Source organism: Raphanus sativus, chromosome 8, assembly GCF_000801105.2.
Source record: "Raphanus sativus cultivar WK10039 chromosome 8, ASM80110v3, whole genome shotgun sequence".
Classification (NCBI taxonomy): domain Eukaryota; kingdom Viridiplantae; phylum Streptophyta; class Magnoliopsida; order Brassicales; family Brassicaceae; genus Raphanus; species Raphanus sativus.
The window spans coordinates 5,073,164-5,088,485 of record NC_079518.1 but is presented as its reverse complement, the minus strand read 5'-3'; the positions used below and the strand labels follow the sequence as shown (position 1 = coordinate 5,088,485).

Below are 15,322 nucleotides of genomic sequence, written 5' to 3'. Positions count from 1 at the left end.
CGTTTGTATATTCCATTGAGTTAAAAACCATTTTATTTTATTATTTAAAACTATACCAGATTGATTTATTAACCAGTATATTTAAATTTTTACATGTCCTACTCCAACTATAAATAAACAAACAATATATATACGAAATGAATATATACATGAACGAATGCATTAAAATCTTACTATATGTTAAAAAATATAACTACTACTAAAAGATGAAAAATCATTTTGAAACTAATCTTATTTACGTGGTATATTATAATTTGTCTCACTAAAATTTAATCTATTATATTAAAATAGAAGTCACAACTTCGTTTCATGTGTGATTTTTAAGTTGGTCCATTTTTAAAAAAAATTATTAAATGTATTTTAGTAAGACTAATAATATATAGAATCTTTGAACTACTTTAATCATAATATCTTTTGATATATTTTCATTTAAAATTTTAAGTATATATATATATATTTTTTTTTAAATAAAAAATCAAAATTTTTAAAAAGATCTTAACAAGATCTTAATTTTCAAAATTATATGTAAATATTTTAACTAATTCCGTAATTAGTTTTGAAATATTATTATACATTAATATATTCAGTTGGTTTTTATAAAATGAAAAATAAAATATTGTATTTTATTTTATCTATTATATAATCACAATCAATCATGTTAATATTTTTTTATTATATTGAACTTAATATGGTAAAATTATATTAAATTAATAAAATTATATTAAATTGATAAAATTTTAAATTTTATTTTCATAAATAGAAAATATTTATATTAAAAATATAATATGACAGGCGACTTAAAATTAGCAGACTATATACTACATGTATAAAAATTAAAATATTTTTCACTTTTGTAGATATAATAATATATTGTGTAAAATGAATAAACATAGAAAATACTGCTAAAAAAATCTATTTTTGTAAGATGGGTAAAAATTTAACACCAATTAAATAAAAGTAATTTTCAAATATGTTTTTCATGCAAATATTAATATGTTTAATAACTAAATGCAAATACAATAAGATAAATATATTATAAGAAGCAACAAATACGTACGACGGTTTAAACAGTTGATTATTTACAACATGCAAACTATACATTATTGTATTTGAAATAGCTTTATAAATATTTAAATTTATGATTAAAATTAAAAATGTATACTACTAATAATCTAATAAATATATACATATAAAAATGAAAATAAAACCCACACGGTTGTGCGGGTCGAGATCTAGTCAAATCGTTTAAATCCAGTGAGAGTAACAAAAAGAAGTTAATTCTCAAGGATAAATATATGAAACTCGAAATTAGAGAACGTAATTTTATCTACATTTGTTGTTGGACAGGCAAGTCGGTAAACCCAAATACAAGGCCCAAATATTTGATACAGCAATCTACGGAAAGTGAAAAAGGTATTTGACCATCACATTTGAAGCAACCCACTAACAAATGAATCATCCGAGCATGAGAACGAAAACCAAAATAGCATACATCAATATACTAAAATTTGGAAATTTGTATAACTTGCATTTTTTGGGTCAGATTCGAAAAATAACAGGAAAATAAGCTTTTAAATAATAAGCTTATGTGTTAAGAAAAACAATATTAAGCTTCATATTGTATTTCAGTTAAAAATACTAGAATAGGTGAAGTCATAAAGATAATTTGATATACTACAGACATTAAAGCAACAAAACTTTGACATAAAAGCATCCAAGTGCAAACCAGAGAACCAAATAGAACAAAGCAGAACGCATGTGAATAATACGATATTCAGAAACTTAAAAGAGTTGATCATCAAAATCTTGGCTTTTTCAAGAGGTTTCAACGTCAGAGAGATCCAAGCCTTCTCTGTAAAGCTCAAAGTCACTAGGGCTCCATCTGCAGACTAAGTTGAGTTTGAAAGTAGCCAACTTGATTCCCAACAGACGCTGCCAAGTAATGTAAACAAGAGTGATCAATCTCATAATACTCATAACACAAACAAAAGGAAAGGTTTTATGGAACAGAGATTCTTAATTTACCAAAATGCGAGAAGATTCTGGCGAAAGAGGTTTCCCTTCTTCACAAACTACAAAGTCGGAGAGTAACTCCACCGTACCTACACAATGAATCAGTAAAAGAAACTTTTTAGATCAAGATTACATTCAAATTAGTAGCGTATTATTGGAGTGAGAGATGGAAAAACTGAAAACTGGCGGAGACAACAAACCTTTGTTAAGACGAACAGGCATACCCTGCTTCCTAAGAAAGGGTTCCATCTCATGTGTGAACTGTTCTAGAGGTCCTTCCTTCAGCTCAACCTGATCAATTCAATGGACACCGAGACCAAGAGTTGTTCAATAATTAGCAAGAGTTGAAGAGCCTGATCACAATAAAGCTTGTTGCACAAGTTCTAAATTTAATCACAAACCGTTTCTACAGCAGTGCTTCCGGTTCTTGAAAAGTCTGAATCTTCATAAGCGTTAAATAAGCTGTGCAACGAAGAAGCTTTGTCAACAGTTGCAACAAAGATACATGGATACAAGAGAAAGATAGATGGATACCTTTCGACCTCTTCCTTTGGCATATCCGTAACAAGAAGTCCAGCATCACCATGAAGCATCTGAAACAATTAACGCACCATAAGTAAGTGACAGTTAAAAAAGGTCAAGTAAGAAGCAGAGTACACAAACCTTGGAGGCTTTGAAGATACCAGGACTCATTTCATCAGAAGCAGAACGACCTAGAGCAACCTGCATCACCTTGTTCGAACCGAGGAAGAACCTAAACCAATTTAAAAAAAAATAAAACTATAAAATCAAAGACCAAAAAAAAAAGACAAAACCATCTCTTTTTTCATGTCTTAAAGACAAAGAAACTAACTTTCCGTTCTGCCTAAACTGCTGTCTGAACTCCTTGAACTTGATGTTTCTCATGTTCTCAAAAGAGAAAACATAGACGGATGAATACTTCTCGACAGCCTCTCTGATTCCATTTACAATAACCTCCTTGTGCGCTCTTCCTTTCTTCTTTGTCTTTGACAAAGTAACTACAAAGCAATACATAACAAAACCATACATCAAATTGATTTGAACATATACGCAAAAGTTTAGCTTTTATTCGAAAAGGTTGCTACTCTACAATAAACCCTAAACCCTTGACGGCGGCTACAAAAGCTCACAACTTAACTAAGATGTAATGTGGTTTCAGACAATAGAGGACGTGTAAGAGTGAAGGAAGAGAGAGAGTTCTGACCTGGTCTGTCTCTCTTTGATTTAGGCATGTCTTCTTCTAGGGGATGAAGCGAAAAGTTAAAGAGCAACTAAAGATAACGGCTTGGCTCCTTAAGCTTCTTTCACTTTTTTCTTCACAAAACGTAAACCCTAGTTGCCCTCTCTGCTTTAATTCAGTTTGTATTTCGGATCCCTAATTTAACCCGACTTGGATCCGGGAAGACTTGAATCGATCTGGCCCATTTAAAAAAATATGGGCCTTTTGTGTGTGTCGTTTGATGGGTGGACGGACAATGGAATTTGGATCTCATATATCCATGGACAAACTAGTAGTATTCTATGGATATTATCCACTTAAATGCATCAGCATTTGTAACTGAATCTCAGATCTGAATCAGAGATCCACTCATATGTATCTTTTTTTTTGGTTCAAAAACCTATATTTGTATCTAATTCGTAAAAATACGGAACAGGCTATTGTTGACGATTAGGGTTTTGCAATCTAGACATGTCTCCCAGTATTAGGGCAGAGAAGAATCAATCGCCACCGTCGTTTCTGATTACGTCACTTCCGGAGGACGTCGTGGTTGACATATTGGCGCGTGTACCGAGACGTGACTATCCAAGAGTCTCCCTTGTTTCAAAGTACTTCCAGTCACTCGTTTCTTCGCCTGAGATATACACAAGACGATCTTCGCTGGGCTGCACTGAACATTGTCTCTATGTTATCCTCTATAACTGGGCCAACATTGTCGACCGTTTGTATACCCTCAAAAACAAGGGCTTGGTCCTAATCCCTGGGCTTCTTGATATGCCTCCTCATGATGGAAGCTTTGTAGCTGTGGGTTCGAGGATATATGTGTTTTGTGGGATGATGACATCGAGTGCTTTCTTCATCGACTGTACATCTCACAATGTGCAACACCTCCCGAGGATGCCTGTCCCCATGTTTGGTATAGTCGCTGACGTCATTGGAGGGAGAATCTACGTCTTTGGATTTCTCGATACCGATCAAAAGTCAAAGGCGATGGTGGTGTTCGATACAGAAACACAAATGTGGGAGGATGGGATGACAAATGTGATGCAGATACGTAATAGTTGCCTGGTGGTGATAGCCGGTAAGATGTACGCGAGGGAATTTCAGAAGAGCTTTGTTTACGATCCAAAGGAAAGCAAATGGGAAATGGTCGAGGTGCTGAGTTTGAAGTTCTGGAATCATAAGGCTTGTGTTGTTGATGATGTTTTGTACTTTTACGATTGGTCTGGCAAGGAATTGAGAGCGTATGATCCAGAGCACAAGTGTTGGGGAATGGTGAAAGGTTTGGATGATTTGCTGGCTAAGCTGAGACGTGGTTGTTGGTGGGCAAGGCCTGTGAGTTATGCTGGCAAACTGGTTTTGTTTTTTCGTAGACAAGGAACCACTGGGGAGATTTGTTATGCGAAGATTTCGCTGGAAAGACGCAAAGGAGGTCAGATTTGGGGTAAAGTTGATCAGTTGTGTGATCATGGTCTGATTGCTGGTAATTTTTACTTAAGGAAATCTCTAGATGTTGTGCTTTGATTCTACAACACAAAATTTTTGAGGTGGGCATTTGTTTGAGAGTTGAGAGTCTCTCAGCTCTTTCTCTTAAGCTGGTGCTCCTTGCCAAAGTATGTAACTGAATGGAAACATGTTCCAAGTTAAACAAAAATGTGTCTTGAATTTTGAGATGTTCGTCTGCTCTTAAATTAAGAGCCATCTCGCCTCGATTGATCGTGAACCTTCAAATTGTGGAGCTCTAGATTATTTTTTAACATTGTGATAGTGAATTGTTTGATTAAAAAAAATTTCGTAAAAATATTTGAATTAATTATGTAAGAATGAATATGAGAATATCTTTGAAGATTCAAAAAATTTACAAATTTGAAGAAAACCAAATACTCGTATTTATTTTGACATAAATTTTTAAATGTCCCAAATTGAAATGAGTTGGGATCCAACATTTTTACTTAAAAATCCGACCTATACTAAAACGCTCAGACGTATCCAAAACAAGATATTTGGAAGTTACATCCGGATACCGGATTTATGAAAAACAGATACAATTTACTCAGATTAACAGAAATGGAGAACCATACTTTAACCAAAGACGCATATAGTAAAAGAAGCTCTTCACTATTAATAAACAAAGCCAGAAGTTTTCATTACATAAAGAGAACATCAAATTTACAGACAACAAACAGTAAAGAAAGGTTTGAGTAAAAACATCATCCAAGAAGACAATGGTCTTCAAGGCCTTCCTACTAAATTCAGAAGGATACAGAAGTAAACTATAAACAACATAAACTGCTATCCAGAATAGTACATCAGAAGAATACATTCTGTTTATTTTTCCGAAAAATAAAAACAACACAAAGAAAGCCAATGGATATTAAGATTTTTGTACCTTCTACACAAACCCCAACAGAGTTGTTTTCCTTTTTTAAAGAGTATTTGTATCATCTAGGATGGTCTGAGTTCTGGTTAGCTTCTCTATCTCTACGTCTCCTACTAACTGATCTTCCCAGGAGAACCCTTCTCTGGCTCCTCATCCGGTTTGCGAATGACCTATCCCCATCCTCCTCCTCATCTCCAGAGGACTCAACATCGCTCTGATTGATCCTCAAGTCATCTGCATCGGATGCTAGACCATGGGATGTGTCAGACGCGTTTCCTGATCCCCCAAAAGCCTGCAACAGAAGGAAAACATTCACTAGGTTCCTACCAATCCCAGCACCGATCCTCCCCACTTCCTCCCTCTCCCTCTCCTCCTCGTCGGAATCTGAACCGTACGCACCTCTCTCTATCACGTAATCCCCAAACACCGTTGCACCAGGCATCGTCGACCTGATCGTGCTGATCACATCGTTACGGTCCTGCTCAACCTCGAACCTTCTCCACTCCTGCTCCACATCGGGATCCACCTCACGCGGCTGCGCGCAAGGGTGGTCTTTCTTCATGTGTTTCCTCAGCTCCTTGAAACATCCAGCGAAAGAGCAATCCTCCTGCATACAGCTCCTCTTCTTCAGATTCAGATCGTCTCTCGCAGGCTTCACGATAGTCCAACCTTTGACCTGTCCCCTACAAAGCGGACACTTGAGATTCTCCGCAACCTCGCACTCACTACCAACCACTTGCTGATGATGCTGCGACGGCATTAGCTTAGCAGACGCCTTCTTGTACTGATCCAAGCAGTTTGAGTAACGGAAGCTGGTCCCACACATGTAAGGACGGCAACCCTTGTCGTGAGAGGAACAGAGGAGAAGCACAGCGTTGTGAGGACACTCCATACAAACGGAACACACCGCATCCGCCCAATCGTTCTTCTCCATCATCGCCTTGGGACAAGTGTTTGCAAACACGCTCCTACTCCTCCCCACAACAACTCGCTTGGAAGATGCGAACTTGTACGGTCTTGCTCTGATCCGCCGAGTAGAAACCCTGCGCCTGGCTCTTCTAGCTTTCACCATCTTCTTGTGTACCTGAACAAGAACAAGCAAACACCTACAAATTTAGTAAAAAAGGAGTTCATGTATGTATCAAGAACAGACATTTCACTATAACTAGAGGTCCAATTTCAACAACATCAGACAAAATCAATGAAGCAGTTAAAGTTTCTACCTGTAGCAATTCTATCAATTTACAGAGTGGACAGAAGAGAGAACAAGTCGTGTTCTGATCAATAGAAATGAGGTGTAATAAAAGAAGGGAGATGTGCCAGCACGTTAAAGAAAAAAAAAGCAACGTGCTTGACCGAACATTCACGCGACATGGCAGTTAATCAATTAATTAAAAAAACAAACAAATAACAAAAACCATCGCCATGTTCAAGAATCCTTCAAACTCACATGCAGCAAAACTGATTCGACACATCTCAGATCCACAACTATTAAAAATACACAACAAATCCACATCTCCTTTTTTTCCTTTCACAGAAATAATTTTTCTTTTAAAAAGAAAAGAAATCCTGACATATTGTATTGCTAAGCTATTAAACAATCCAAAACTAAATCTGAATCGAACCGAGTAACCTAAAACACTAAACCGAAAAAGGTCATACACCTCGAACAGACAACTAAATCTACGGCGATCGTAAGTCCTACCGGATGAATGTAATCCACGCGGCTGAGATTATGGAAGCGGAGACCGGCGACGTGAAATGACGCCGGGAAGGTAGAGCGAGAGAGAGACGGAGAAGGAAAATTACGAGATTAGGAGAAGAAGAAGAAGCATCTTCACGGCTCCAGATTAGAATATTTTCTCTCTTGACGTCACGTGTTGTGGAAGTTAGTGCTCTCCATCTCCACTCGCCTCTCATGGGTGTTTGATTTTGACGCGCGTGTCCGTTTGAAGGCTTTTAAGGGCCCGTTAAGGGTGGGTATATGGGCCATGGATTATGTTTATGTTAACAGGGACGGGACACCAATCTCGTGTGCTTCAATGTTTTACATCAAAAAGATCAAACTAATGTTTTTGTGTGTATGGTAAATGTAATATGTGAATCTCATTTATCTCTGTATTTTGCAAAAACTATATAATTGGTGAAATGATGATGGTGTCGAAGAGTGACTCTGTGACATCGGACAACGTTGAAAGTTGAAAACAGATAAAAATAACAACGAAGTGAACCTTAATTAGCAAATCTCTCATAAGTATTATAGTCCCGTCGATCCAATCATGTAGCTGCATCGTCAAATACAGTCTAGCGTGGATAGATATGCCTTATGAGAATTAAAATCAATCTGATCTAGGTGCAAATAAAATATCTGTTTATTTTGATTTGTTCTATATATCTATAATTCTACCAAACAAAGTAAAAACTAGTTTATTTTGATTTGTTATATATACTAGGTGTTTCGTCCGCATATGCGGACGTAAGTATTTTATAATTACTTAATAATAAATTAATTACTAATAAAAATATTATAATGATAAATTATTATTTATATTTTCATTTAAAAATTCTTTTTAATTATAGTTTTTATTTAAAATTATTATATATATATTAGATTCATTATTAATAAACAAATTTAAAAAATACTTAATATTATCTTTTCAATTATATGAAATTAATCATTTTACTTACTTAATATTTAGTTATGTATTTCTGTTTTTAATTTTAATTTTTTATTTAAAAATATTTTTCAGATAACAACACAATATATATAAGAATTATTTTTATTTTAACATATATTTTCTAGATTTGGATAATTCTTATTATTATTAACTCTAATCATTCATCTAACTAAATAAATTTAAATTCGTTTTTAATATATTAACTAATTTATAAATTTATTCATTAAGGATATCATCGAATTTGACCACTCTAACTTTTAACGTGGGAGTTTCCTCGCGAAAAATTACTTCACAAATAATAGTATAGATCTATAATTATACGAAACAAAATAAAGACTAATATTGACTATCTGTTAAAATATTATAGATACTAAACTTTTGAAATAGATCTCTACTCCGATCCAGTATATGTATATATATGCGTATATAGAAATTAGTTAACCATGGTTATAAAAAAATAAAAATTAGTTAACCATTTTATCTTAAAAATTTTGAACTAATATTGATTTTGTTCACAAAATTAATTATGTAAGTTATATATTTTATTTTAAAACACTTTTTTCCTTTTATATTGAAATATTATTTTTACACTATATTTTACTTATTTTGTTAACTTGAAACCGTTGAAATTTTCGAATTGAATATCAGTTAAAAACAGATTTTACCAGATATACAAACTATCCAAAATAATTATGAAACAAATTAAATAATAGAACGTCGATCCGGACGAATTAGATCAAATCACATATACTTTTACAATTTTAGATATTAGAATCCGCCCCACCTATTGGTGTTTAGCCTTAAGAGTATGGATTACTGGATGGAGAATTTGGACAGGCTTCCAGAAGTGAATTTGGACAGGCTCCACTAATTTGTGTTGGTCCACCGTCTATTTTGAATAGTAAACGAAAAATATATAGAAATGCAGTAGATAATTTTGCAGTGATATCAAAGGGATCGATAATGTAAGTAGAGTAATCACGACGCGTGTGACTAGTGGTCAAACCTGGCAACTGCGACATTTCTATAAATAACCACAAAAGCTCACATCTGGTGAGAGAGAAAGAGAGAAAAAAAAAGCAAAGAAAAAGAAGAATGATGAAGAAGCAAATGACAATAGCGGCGGCTCTTCTGATTCTGATGGCTTTATCTTCCAATTTGGATATGGTTGCTGAGGCTCAGTTAGGCCCTGGAGACTGCTACGACGGTTGCTCCACCGCTTGCGTCCAGCGCGACTGTGAGCACTCTGTTTCTTAATTTCTACATACTTTCTTTCTCCACTTATATATATCCCTACGCTACAAAAACTCTGGGGACTAGTCTAAATTTTGGGTCGAAATCTCAGATAATAATACTAATAAAATATGTTTTAATCTTCTCCTTTTCTATGTTCCCAGCGAGAAAGACGGCCCGATGCGATCGCAAGTGCTCCATTCGGTGTGGCCCAGGTAAATTAATGAAACCGTATCCTTACCAGACCCCCTGTGGTACATTTATCTAATCGGTAGCAACCTTAACCGGTCGGTTAGTTTTGTATGGTATTATGCATTTAACAGAGTTGGAATTTCTGATCTATGATCGATCAGACTTAAAGCCTTGTTGTCTATTAGAATCAGATCATATTCATACGTCGTCAGTTGGTTTAGCATATCAAAAAGGACTTGAAACTAATGTTTTTTTTTTTGTTACCAAAAAAAATAAACTAATGCTTTTTTTTCTGATTGCAGATGCTAAAAAGGCAAGAGAGACTGGTGCTTGAACTTTTATATTTACTAAGACCCATTTTAGATTTAATTATGTTGTAATCTTCGTTTAATAATTTTATCTATGCAAAACAAATTATGTATTGTTTATGTTGCTGTTAGCTACTAGTACCATAATGATAATGTAATAAACTTTGAAATCTAATGAAAACGGGACCAGCCGGTCTATGTAATATCCAGCGATCCATCAATTTGCCATGTATGTTATCAACTCGTATACAAAACTGCTAAGAACGAGTGGGCTCATGTCTTGTCTTCTCTTTATTAGACTGATCGAATCTAGGATTGGTAACACGTACTGGCTAAGTTTCCTATCTTTTGTCTCCTATTCCTTAGTCAGGCTCAATTCCAGGGTAGCCCAGTGGAACCGGCTAACTTATCTCTCTCTTGTCTTCTCTTAAATAGCAATGCGATTCAAGTGTGTGATAGCGATTTGAGTGTGGAAGCCATGTGATTTGGTAGGGATGCAAATAGTAATGCCGTTCGGAAGCAATGCAATTATTACACATCTTTTAATAGCAAAACGATTGAAAATAACTAGAATGGACCATATTTAAAAGCATTATTTGTATTTATATTTTTTTTTAATTTCGTGAAAGTAAATTAAATTTATGAATATGTAGGATTGAAAATATAATCCTAAATAATTTTTTTTTGAACACCTATCCTAAATAAATTATTTAAGATATATATTAATTGAATATTTTGGTCAACTGTAACACCTCCTGTTCAATAACAAGTATAGAGAAGTGCTAAAGGCATAACAACTTCGATATTAGCTTCTTCTTCTTTTTTTCATTCGCTATAGATATACCTTGGAAATGATTCAGATCTTTTAGTTCATTACTATCATTGTCAATTTAAGTGAAAATGGAACAACGGAAGTAATTTTGTGAGGTAAGGGTTCTCAGAGTTATGAAGAAGAAAAACATGCATGATGCATGTCGCAAGTTTTGATAGGAGAAAACAATATGTAGTGACGAGACATGAATAATTGAGATTAACCATAAATTACATAATATATATTGAGGCTAAACGATCTAAGAGTTATGATCCAAGAAAAAAAAAGGATTATAATTTGTGATTGATGTCTGACCGGTTTAGTTAAACTGGTTATTGGAAAGCGATCCAGTATCGATAAACCGGACGTAAACCAGCTTATATAAATCAAATTTGGGAAAATATATTAATCAACACTATAAAGCCTTTTTAAAAAAGGAAAAAAAAAACAATGAGTTGTATTCAGCGATAAGACTAGACTCCAAGTTAACCGGTGATAAATCTCTTTCAGTAACAATTAGGTAATAAAAAGGTTTATCAACAAACAAAAAGAAAAGTCAAAATAATCGTTGGGGTCTTTGCATGATGCGAGGCGAAGGTCATGCGGCCTCGTGGACAATAACGCTTCACAATGTCCACTTATTACCATTTCATTCTCTCTCTCTCCTAAGAATACAAATAGTTTAAATTCGATTATAATAAAATCCAGAGAAGAAGCGTTCGAGAGTAGTATTTAATAATTAAAAAAATCTTAACTATTTACTTGCTGGCTCGTGAATGAACTTATTAAAGAACAAAAAATCAAGAAAAGGCTCCTGAGAGGTACTGCAAAAAAGCAGAGAGGAAGACGACTTTATCTTTTTATGGTTTTTGTTGCTCTCTTTTGACTTTTTGCGTTCCTTTGTTTTAGTCTCCTACGGATCTGCTTAAATCCTTGTGATCTGTTTACACGTAATCTCCGGAGGATCCGAGTTGTTGAGCCAGACCCAGATTCTGTTCTACTTTTTTTTTCTTTTTCCTGAGCTTCTTGATTTGGTCGGAGAAAGTTTAAGGTTTGGTGGGTTTTGTCTTAAAAGCTTCTGAGTTATCTATCACTTTCTTGTCTGAAAAGGTTCGTTCTCTAACCCTTCCTCTGTTCTGTTTTTGATGTTTTTTATATGCACCGACTCTGAGATTATATTTGTCCTAACCCAATAACAGTTTCATTAAAAATCTTGACTTTATAGGAAGTGAAAATCAGATGAGTTTTTCTTTTGGTGATTTCAAGATTGAATTTTGATGTTCTAATGATTATTATGCAAAACCGTTTCATATCCTTGGTATCTGTTACGTTAATTTAATTTGATTCAATTATCAAAATTGACTCATGATTTCACCTCTTAAACAGTTATGTGATCTGGATTTTGCATTTGATGTATTGATATCAGATTCTCTTTGATCAATTATTATTTGTCATAAAGAAAAAAGGTTTTGTTTGCTTGATTAAAAGCTATACTGGAGGAGTCATGGCCTAGTTTCTTTATTGGGCATGCAATGAAGCTTTACCCAATCTTCTTTCTCTTTTAGCCTCCACTTGGCTCTTTTTTTTTTTTTACTTTAGTTTCTTACTTACTAAGAAGGTGACTCAGAACTGCCAAGCTTTAACGACTTTTTAATCTTATGTAGAGTCAGTGGAATCTCTCATCTCAGTCTGAAAGCTCTATTTGCTGGATTTGGAAGAGAAATGTCGTTTAGGAGCATTGTTCAAGATTTGAGAGATGGGCTTGGGAGCTTGTCGAGGAGGAGTTTCGACTTCAGGCTTCATCACAAAGGGAAATCTCAGGGCTCTTGTGAGTATTCGTCTTCACGTGACCTGTTGCCACCTTTGATAGTTCAGACAAGCAGATGGGCGAATCTTCCTCCTGAGCTGCTCTTGGATGTGATCAAAAGATTAGAGGAGAGTGAGAGTACTTGGCCTGCAAGGAAACATGTCGTGGCTTGTGCTTCTGTTTGTCGGTCCTGGAGAGCAATGTGCCAAGAGATCGTCATGTCTCCTGAAATCTGTGGGAAGCTCACTTTTCCAGTTTCCCTCAAACAGGTTTGCTCCTCAAGAAAACTTCTCTTTTGTGTTTTAGGTTCAAAACAGCTGATGATGATGAAGTTTTTGTTTGCTGTGGGCTAATGTTTTATTCCAGCCAGGGCCTCGCGACGCGATGGTCCAGTGTTTCATCAAGAGGGATAAATCAAAGCTAACTTTTCATCTCTTTCTTTGTTTAAGTCCTGGTAAGCTTTTGTTGTTAGGATATAACTGCTTGTGTTGGAAACAATGTTCAAAAAATCGCTAGGCTATGACTAGGCCCTCTAGTCGGCTCTTAGTCTAACGAATTATTGATTCATTTTAATTTATTTTTACATTTATATTAGATATTTTAGTTTTTAGGTTTAGTTATAAAATTATAATATATTTTTACATTTATATTAGATATTTTAGTTTTTAGGTTTAATTATAAAATTATTTTGATGAGTTATAAAAGTTAGATATGTAAAGAAAAAAAATTAGACAAATTTATGGATTTGAACTAACACTATTGCTTGATTAATACTCCTATATTTTTACACCAATTTAGATTGATTTAAACCGATTTAGATTGTTTTAACCGATTTATTACGTTTTAAAACCGTTTTGAGTCGCATAAATCAGATTTTCTTACTGGCTTTTAGAACATTAGTTGGGAATCATTAGTTTATGTCTGAAAACAAGTTGCATTAATGTTTTTCTTTCAGCTCTACTTGTGGAGAATGGGAAGTTTCTTCTTTCAGCCAAAAGAACTCGTAGAACTACTCGGACCGAGTACATCATCTCCATGGATGCTGATAACATCTCAAGATCTAGCAACTCTTACCTCGGGAAGCTCAGGTTTCGTTTTCAAAATCATTTAGTGTTTGTTCAAAATAAACCATATCTTTAATTAAGCTCATTAAAGGTATCTTTCTTTCTTTTTTTTTTAATAGATCAAACTTTCTTGGAACAAAGTTCTTGGTGTACGACACACAACCACCACAAAACACATCATCATCTTCTTCTTCTTCAAGCGCACTCATCACCGACCAAAAAAGCAGCCGAAGTAGATTCCACTCTAAAAGAGTTTCTCCAAAACTCCCATCGGGAAGCTACAACATCGCTCAAATCACCTACGAGCTCAACGTGTTAGGCACGCGCGGGCCACGGAGAATGCACTGCATCATGAACTCCATCCCAACCTCATCTCTCGAACCGGGCGGCTCTGTCCCAAACCAGCCCGAGAAGCTCCTCCCGCCGCCGCCACGGCGCTCTCTCGACGAGTCGTTCCGCAGCAACATCTCCTTCTCCAAGTCATCGCTAGACCACCGCTCCATAGACTTCAGCAGCTCTAGATTCTCTGATATCGGAGGAGGAGTGTCGTGCGAGGAAGAGCGAGAAGAAGAGACGAGTTTCAGACCGTTGGTTCTGAAGAACAAGCAGCCGAGGTGGCACGAGCAGCTGCAGTGCTGGTGTTTGAATTTCCGTGGACGCGTGACGGTCGCGTCCGTTAAGAACTTCCAGCTTGTGGCTGTGAGACAGCCGCCTCAGACGCAGGGGACAGGTGGCGGCGGCGTTGCACCAGCGCCGGGGGCTCACGGAGAGCAACAAGACAAGGTGATTCTGCAGTTTGGTAAAGTGGGGAAAGATATGTTCACGATGGATTATAGGTATCCGTTGTCTGCGTTTCAGGCGTTTGCGATTTGCTTGAGCAGCTTTGACACCAAGCTCGCTTGTGAATAAAAGAAGAAACATTCTTATCATCTACTTCTCCTAAACATTCATACTAATCCGTATTGTGTTTCTTTATCTATGGTCTTGTCTATCAATTTGTCTCAGTACTCGAGTGTTTACTGTGAGAGTCAGACGTCTACTATTAACCTCTTCCCTATCAATTGAACATTTAGTTGGAGATCTTCACTAACTTAGTAAAAGAAAAAAAAAATCTTCACTAACTCATGACTAATCATATCATTAAACTTTGACTCATTGAGACGGTTTTCTTTCTCAGTAAGCTAAGATTTCATGAAACTGTGTTAATACATAAAATATTATTTTGTTACTTATAAGTTGTTTTCAGAGTTGTAACCAAAGAAAGCAAAAATAATATATATATATATATATATATTTACTAAGATTTTTTAGAAAATGTATTGTTCTTAAAAAAATATAAGATGGTTGATGCGTAACCGTATGTTGAACTAAGAATATGAACACATAATTATTTTAAAATTAAGAAGAAAATGTTTAATTTGTTCTTCCAAAAAATTGAAAAGGAAAATATTTTTTCATAAATTCTTTTAAACTTGAAAATGAGAGGAATAGAATGGACCCTATGTCATTTATTTGACAAAGAAATTCAATTTAATTGGTGTAAAGTCTGAGAAACAATGAATTTATCAGAATTTCTTCTTCTTAAATTAAACATTT

The 15,322-nt window shown here is 35.0% G+C and overlaps 5 protein-coding genes across 8 annotated transcripts; 3 read left to right on the top strand and 2 right to left on the bottom strand.

Moving 5' to 3' along the window:
• Nucleotides 1-1,604: 1,604 nt before the first annotated feature.
• Nucleotides 1,605-3,397, bottom strand: LOC108819415 (uncharacterized). The gene is made up of 8 exons (XM_018592449.2): nucleotides 3,239-3,397; nucleotides 2,867-3,032; nucleotides 2,677-2,767; nucleotides 2,548-2,606; nucleotides 2,415-2,475; nucleotides 2,214-2,304; nucleotides 2,026-2,102; nucleotides 1,605-1,932 (listed from the first exon to the last, which is right to left on the bottom strand). The coding sequence occupies exons 1-8, from the start codon at nucleotides 3,264-3,266 to the stop codon at nucleotides 1,816-1,818; spliced, it is 690 nt and encodes a 229-aa protein (XP_018447951.1). The 5' UTR covers nucleotides 3,267-3,397; the 3' UTR covers nucleotides 1,605-1,815.
• A 327-nt stretch (nucleotides 3,398-3,724) lies between these two features.
• LOC108821261 (F-box/kelch-repeat protein At4g38940-like) lies at nucleotides 3,725-4,777 on the top strand. The gene has a single exon (XM_018594307.2). The coding sequence runs from the start codon at nucleotides 3,725-3,727 to the stop codon at nucleotides 4,775-4,777; it is 1,053 nt and encodes a 350-aa protein (XP_018449809.1).
• A 578-nt stretch (nucleotides 4,778-5,355) lies between these two features.
• LOC108818950 (uncharacterized) lies at nucleotides 5,356-7,494 on the bottom strand. The gene is made up of 2 exons (XM_018591914.2): nucleotides 7,339-7,494; nucleotides 5,356-6,717 (listed from the first exon to the last, which is right to left on the bottom strand). The coding sequence occupies exon 2, from the start codon at nucleotides 6,703-6,705 to the stop codon at nucleotides 5,695-5,697; it is 1,011 nt and encodes a 336-aa protein (XP_018447416.1). The 5' UTR covers nucleotides 6,706-6,717; nucleotides 7,339-7,494; the 3' UTR covers nucleotides 5,356-5,694.
• A 1,857-nt stretch (nucleotides 7,495-9,351) lies between these two features.
• LOC108819581 (uncharacterized) lies at nucleotides 9,352-10,249 on the top strand. The gene is made up of 3 exons (XM_018592640.2): nucleotides 9,352-9,548; nucleotides 9,709-9,759; nucleotides 10,039-10,249. Exons 1-3 carry the CDS (start codon nucleotides 9,407-9,409, stop codon nucleotides 10,068-10,070), a joined length of 225 nt encoding a protein of 74 aa, XP_018448142.1. The 5' UTR covers nucleotides 9,352-9,406; the 3' UTR covers nucleotides 10,071-10,249.
• A 1,234-nt stretch (nucleotides 10,250-11,483) lies between these two features.
• Nucleotides 11,484-14,808, top strand: LOC108820743 (tubby-like F-box protein 10). 4 transcript variants are annotated; one of them, XM_056993034.1, is made up of 6 exons: nucleotides 11,484-11,676; nucleotides 11,765-11,965; nucleotides 12,520-12,931; nucleotides 13,029-13,116; nucleotides 13,618-13,750; nucleotides 13,846-14,808. In XM_056993034.1, exons 3-6 carry the CDS (start codon nucleotides 12,578-12,580, stop codon nucleotides 14,633-14,635), a joined length of 1,365 nt encoding a protein of 454 aa, XP_056849014.1. In that variant the 5' UTR covers nucleotides 11,484-11,676; nucleotides 11,765-11,965; nucleotides 12,520-12,577; the 3' UTR covers nucleotides 14,636-14,808. The 4 variants fall into 4 exon arrangements, with proteins under 4 accessions (XP_056849014.1, XP_056849013.1, XP_056849015.1 ...); XM_056993033.1 differs by having other exon boundaries at nucleotides 11,484-11,965; XM_056993035.1 differs by lacking the exons at nucleotides 11,484-11,676; nucleotides 11,765-11,965 and adding an exon at nucleotides 12,049-12,173.
• The last annotated feature ends 514 nt before the right edge of the window (nucleotides 14,809-15,322 follow it).

Coding starts and splice junctions, on each gene's coding strand:
- LOC108819415 (XM_018592449.2), bottom strand. CDS start 3,266: ATGCCTAAATCAAAGAGAGACAGACCAG. Junction 2,607..2,676: donor GTATCTTCAAAGCCTCCAAG/GTTTGTGTACTC, acceptor TAATTGTTTCAG/ATGCTTCATGGTGATGCTGG. Junction 2,103..2,213: donor GCCTGTTCGTCTTAACAAAG/GTTTGTTGTCTC, acceptor TTCATTGTGTAG/GTACGGTGGAGTTACTCTCC.
- LOC108821261 (XM_018594307.2), top strand. CDS start 3,725: ATGTCTCCCAGTATTAGGGCAGAGAAGAATCAATCGCCACCGTCGTTT.
- LOC108818950 (XM_018591914.2), bottom strand. CDS start 6,705: ATGGTGAAAGCTAGAAGAGCCAGGCGCAGGGTTTCTACTCGGCGGATC.
- LOC108819581 (XM_018592640.2), top strand. CDS start 9,407: ATGATGAAGAAGCAAATGACAATAGCGGCGGCTCTTCTGATTCTGATG. Junction 9,549..9,708: donor CGCTTGCGTCCAGCGCGACT/GTGAGCACTCTG, acceptor CTATGTTCCCAG/CGAGAAAGACGGCCCGATGC. Junction 9,760..10,038: donor CTCCATTCGGTGTGGCCCAG/GTAAATTAATGA, acceptor TTCTGATTGCAG/ATGCTAAAAAGGCAAGAGAG.
- LOC108820743 (XM_056993034.1), top strand. CDS start 12,578: ATGTCGTTTAGGAGCATTGTTCAAGATTTGAGAGATGGGCTTGGGAGC. Junction 12,932..13,028: donor TTCCAGTTTCCCTCAAACAG/GTTTGCTCCTCA, acceptor GTTTTATTCCAG/CCAGGGCCTCGCGACGCGAT. Junction 13,117..13,617: donor CTTTCTTTGTTTAAGTCCTG/GTAAGCTTTTGT, acceptor TTTTTCTTTCAG/CTCTACTTGTGGAGAATGGG.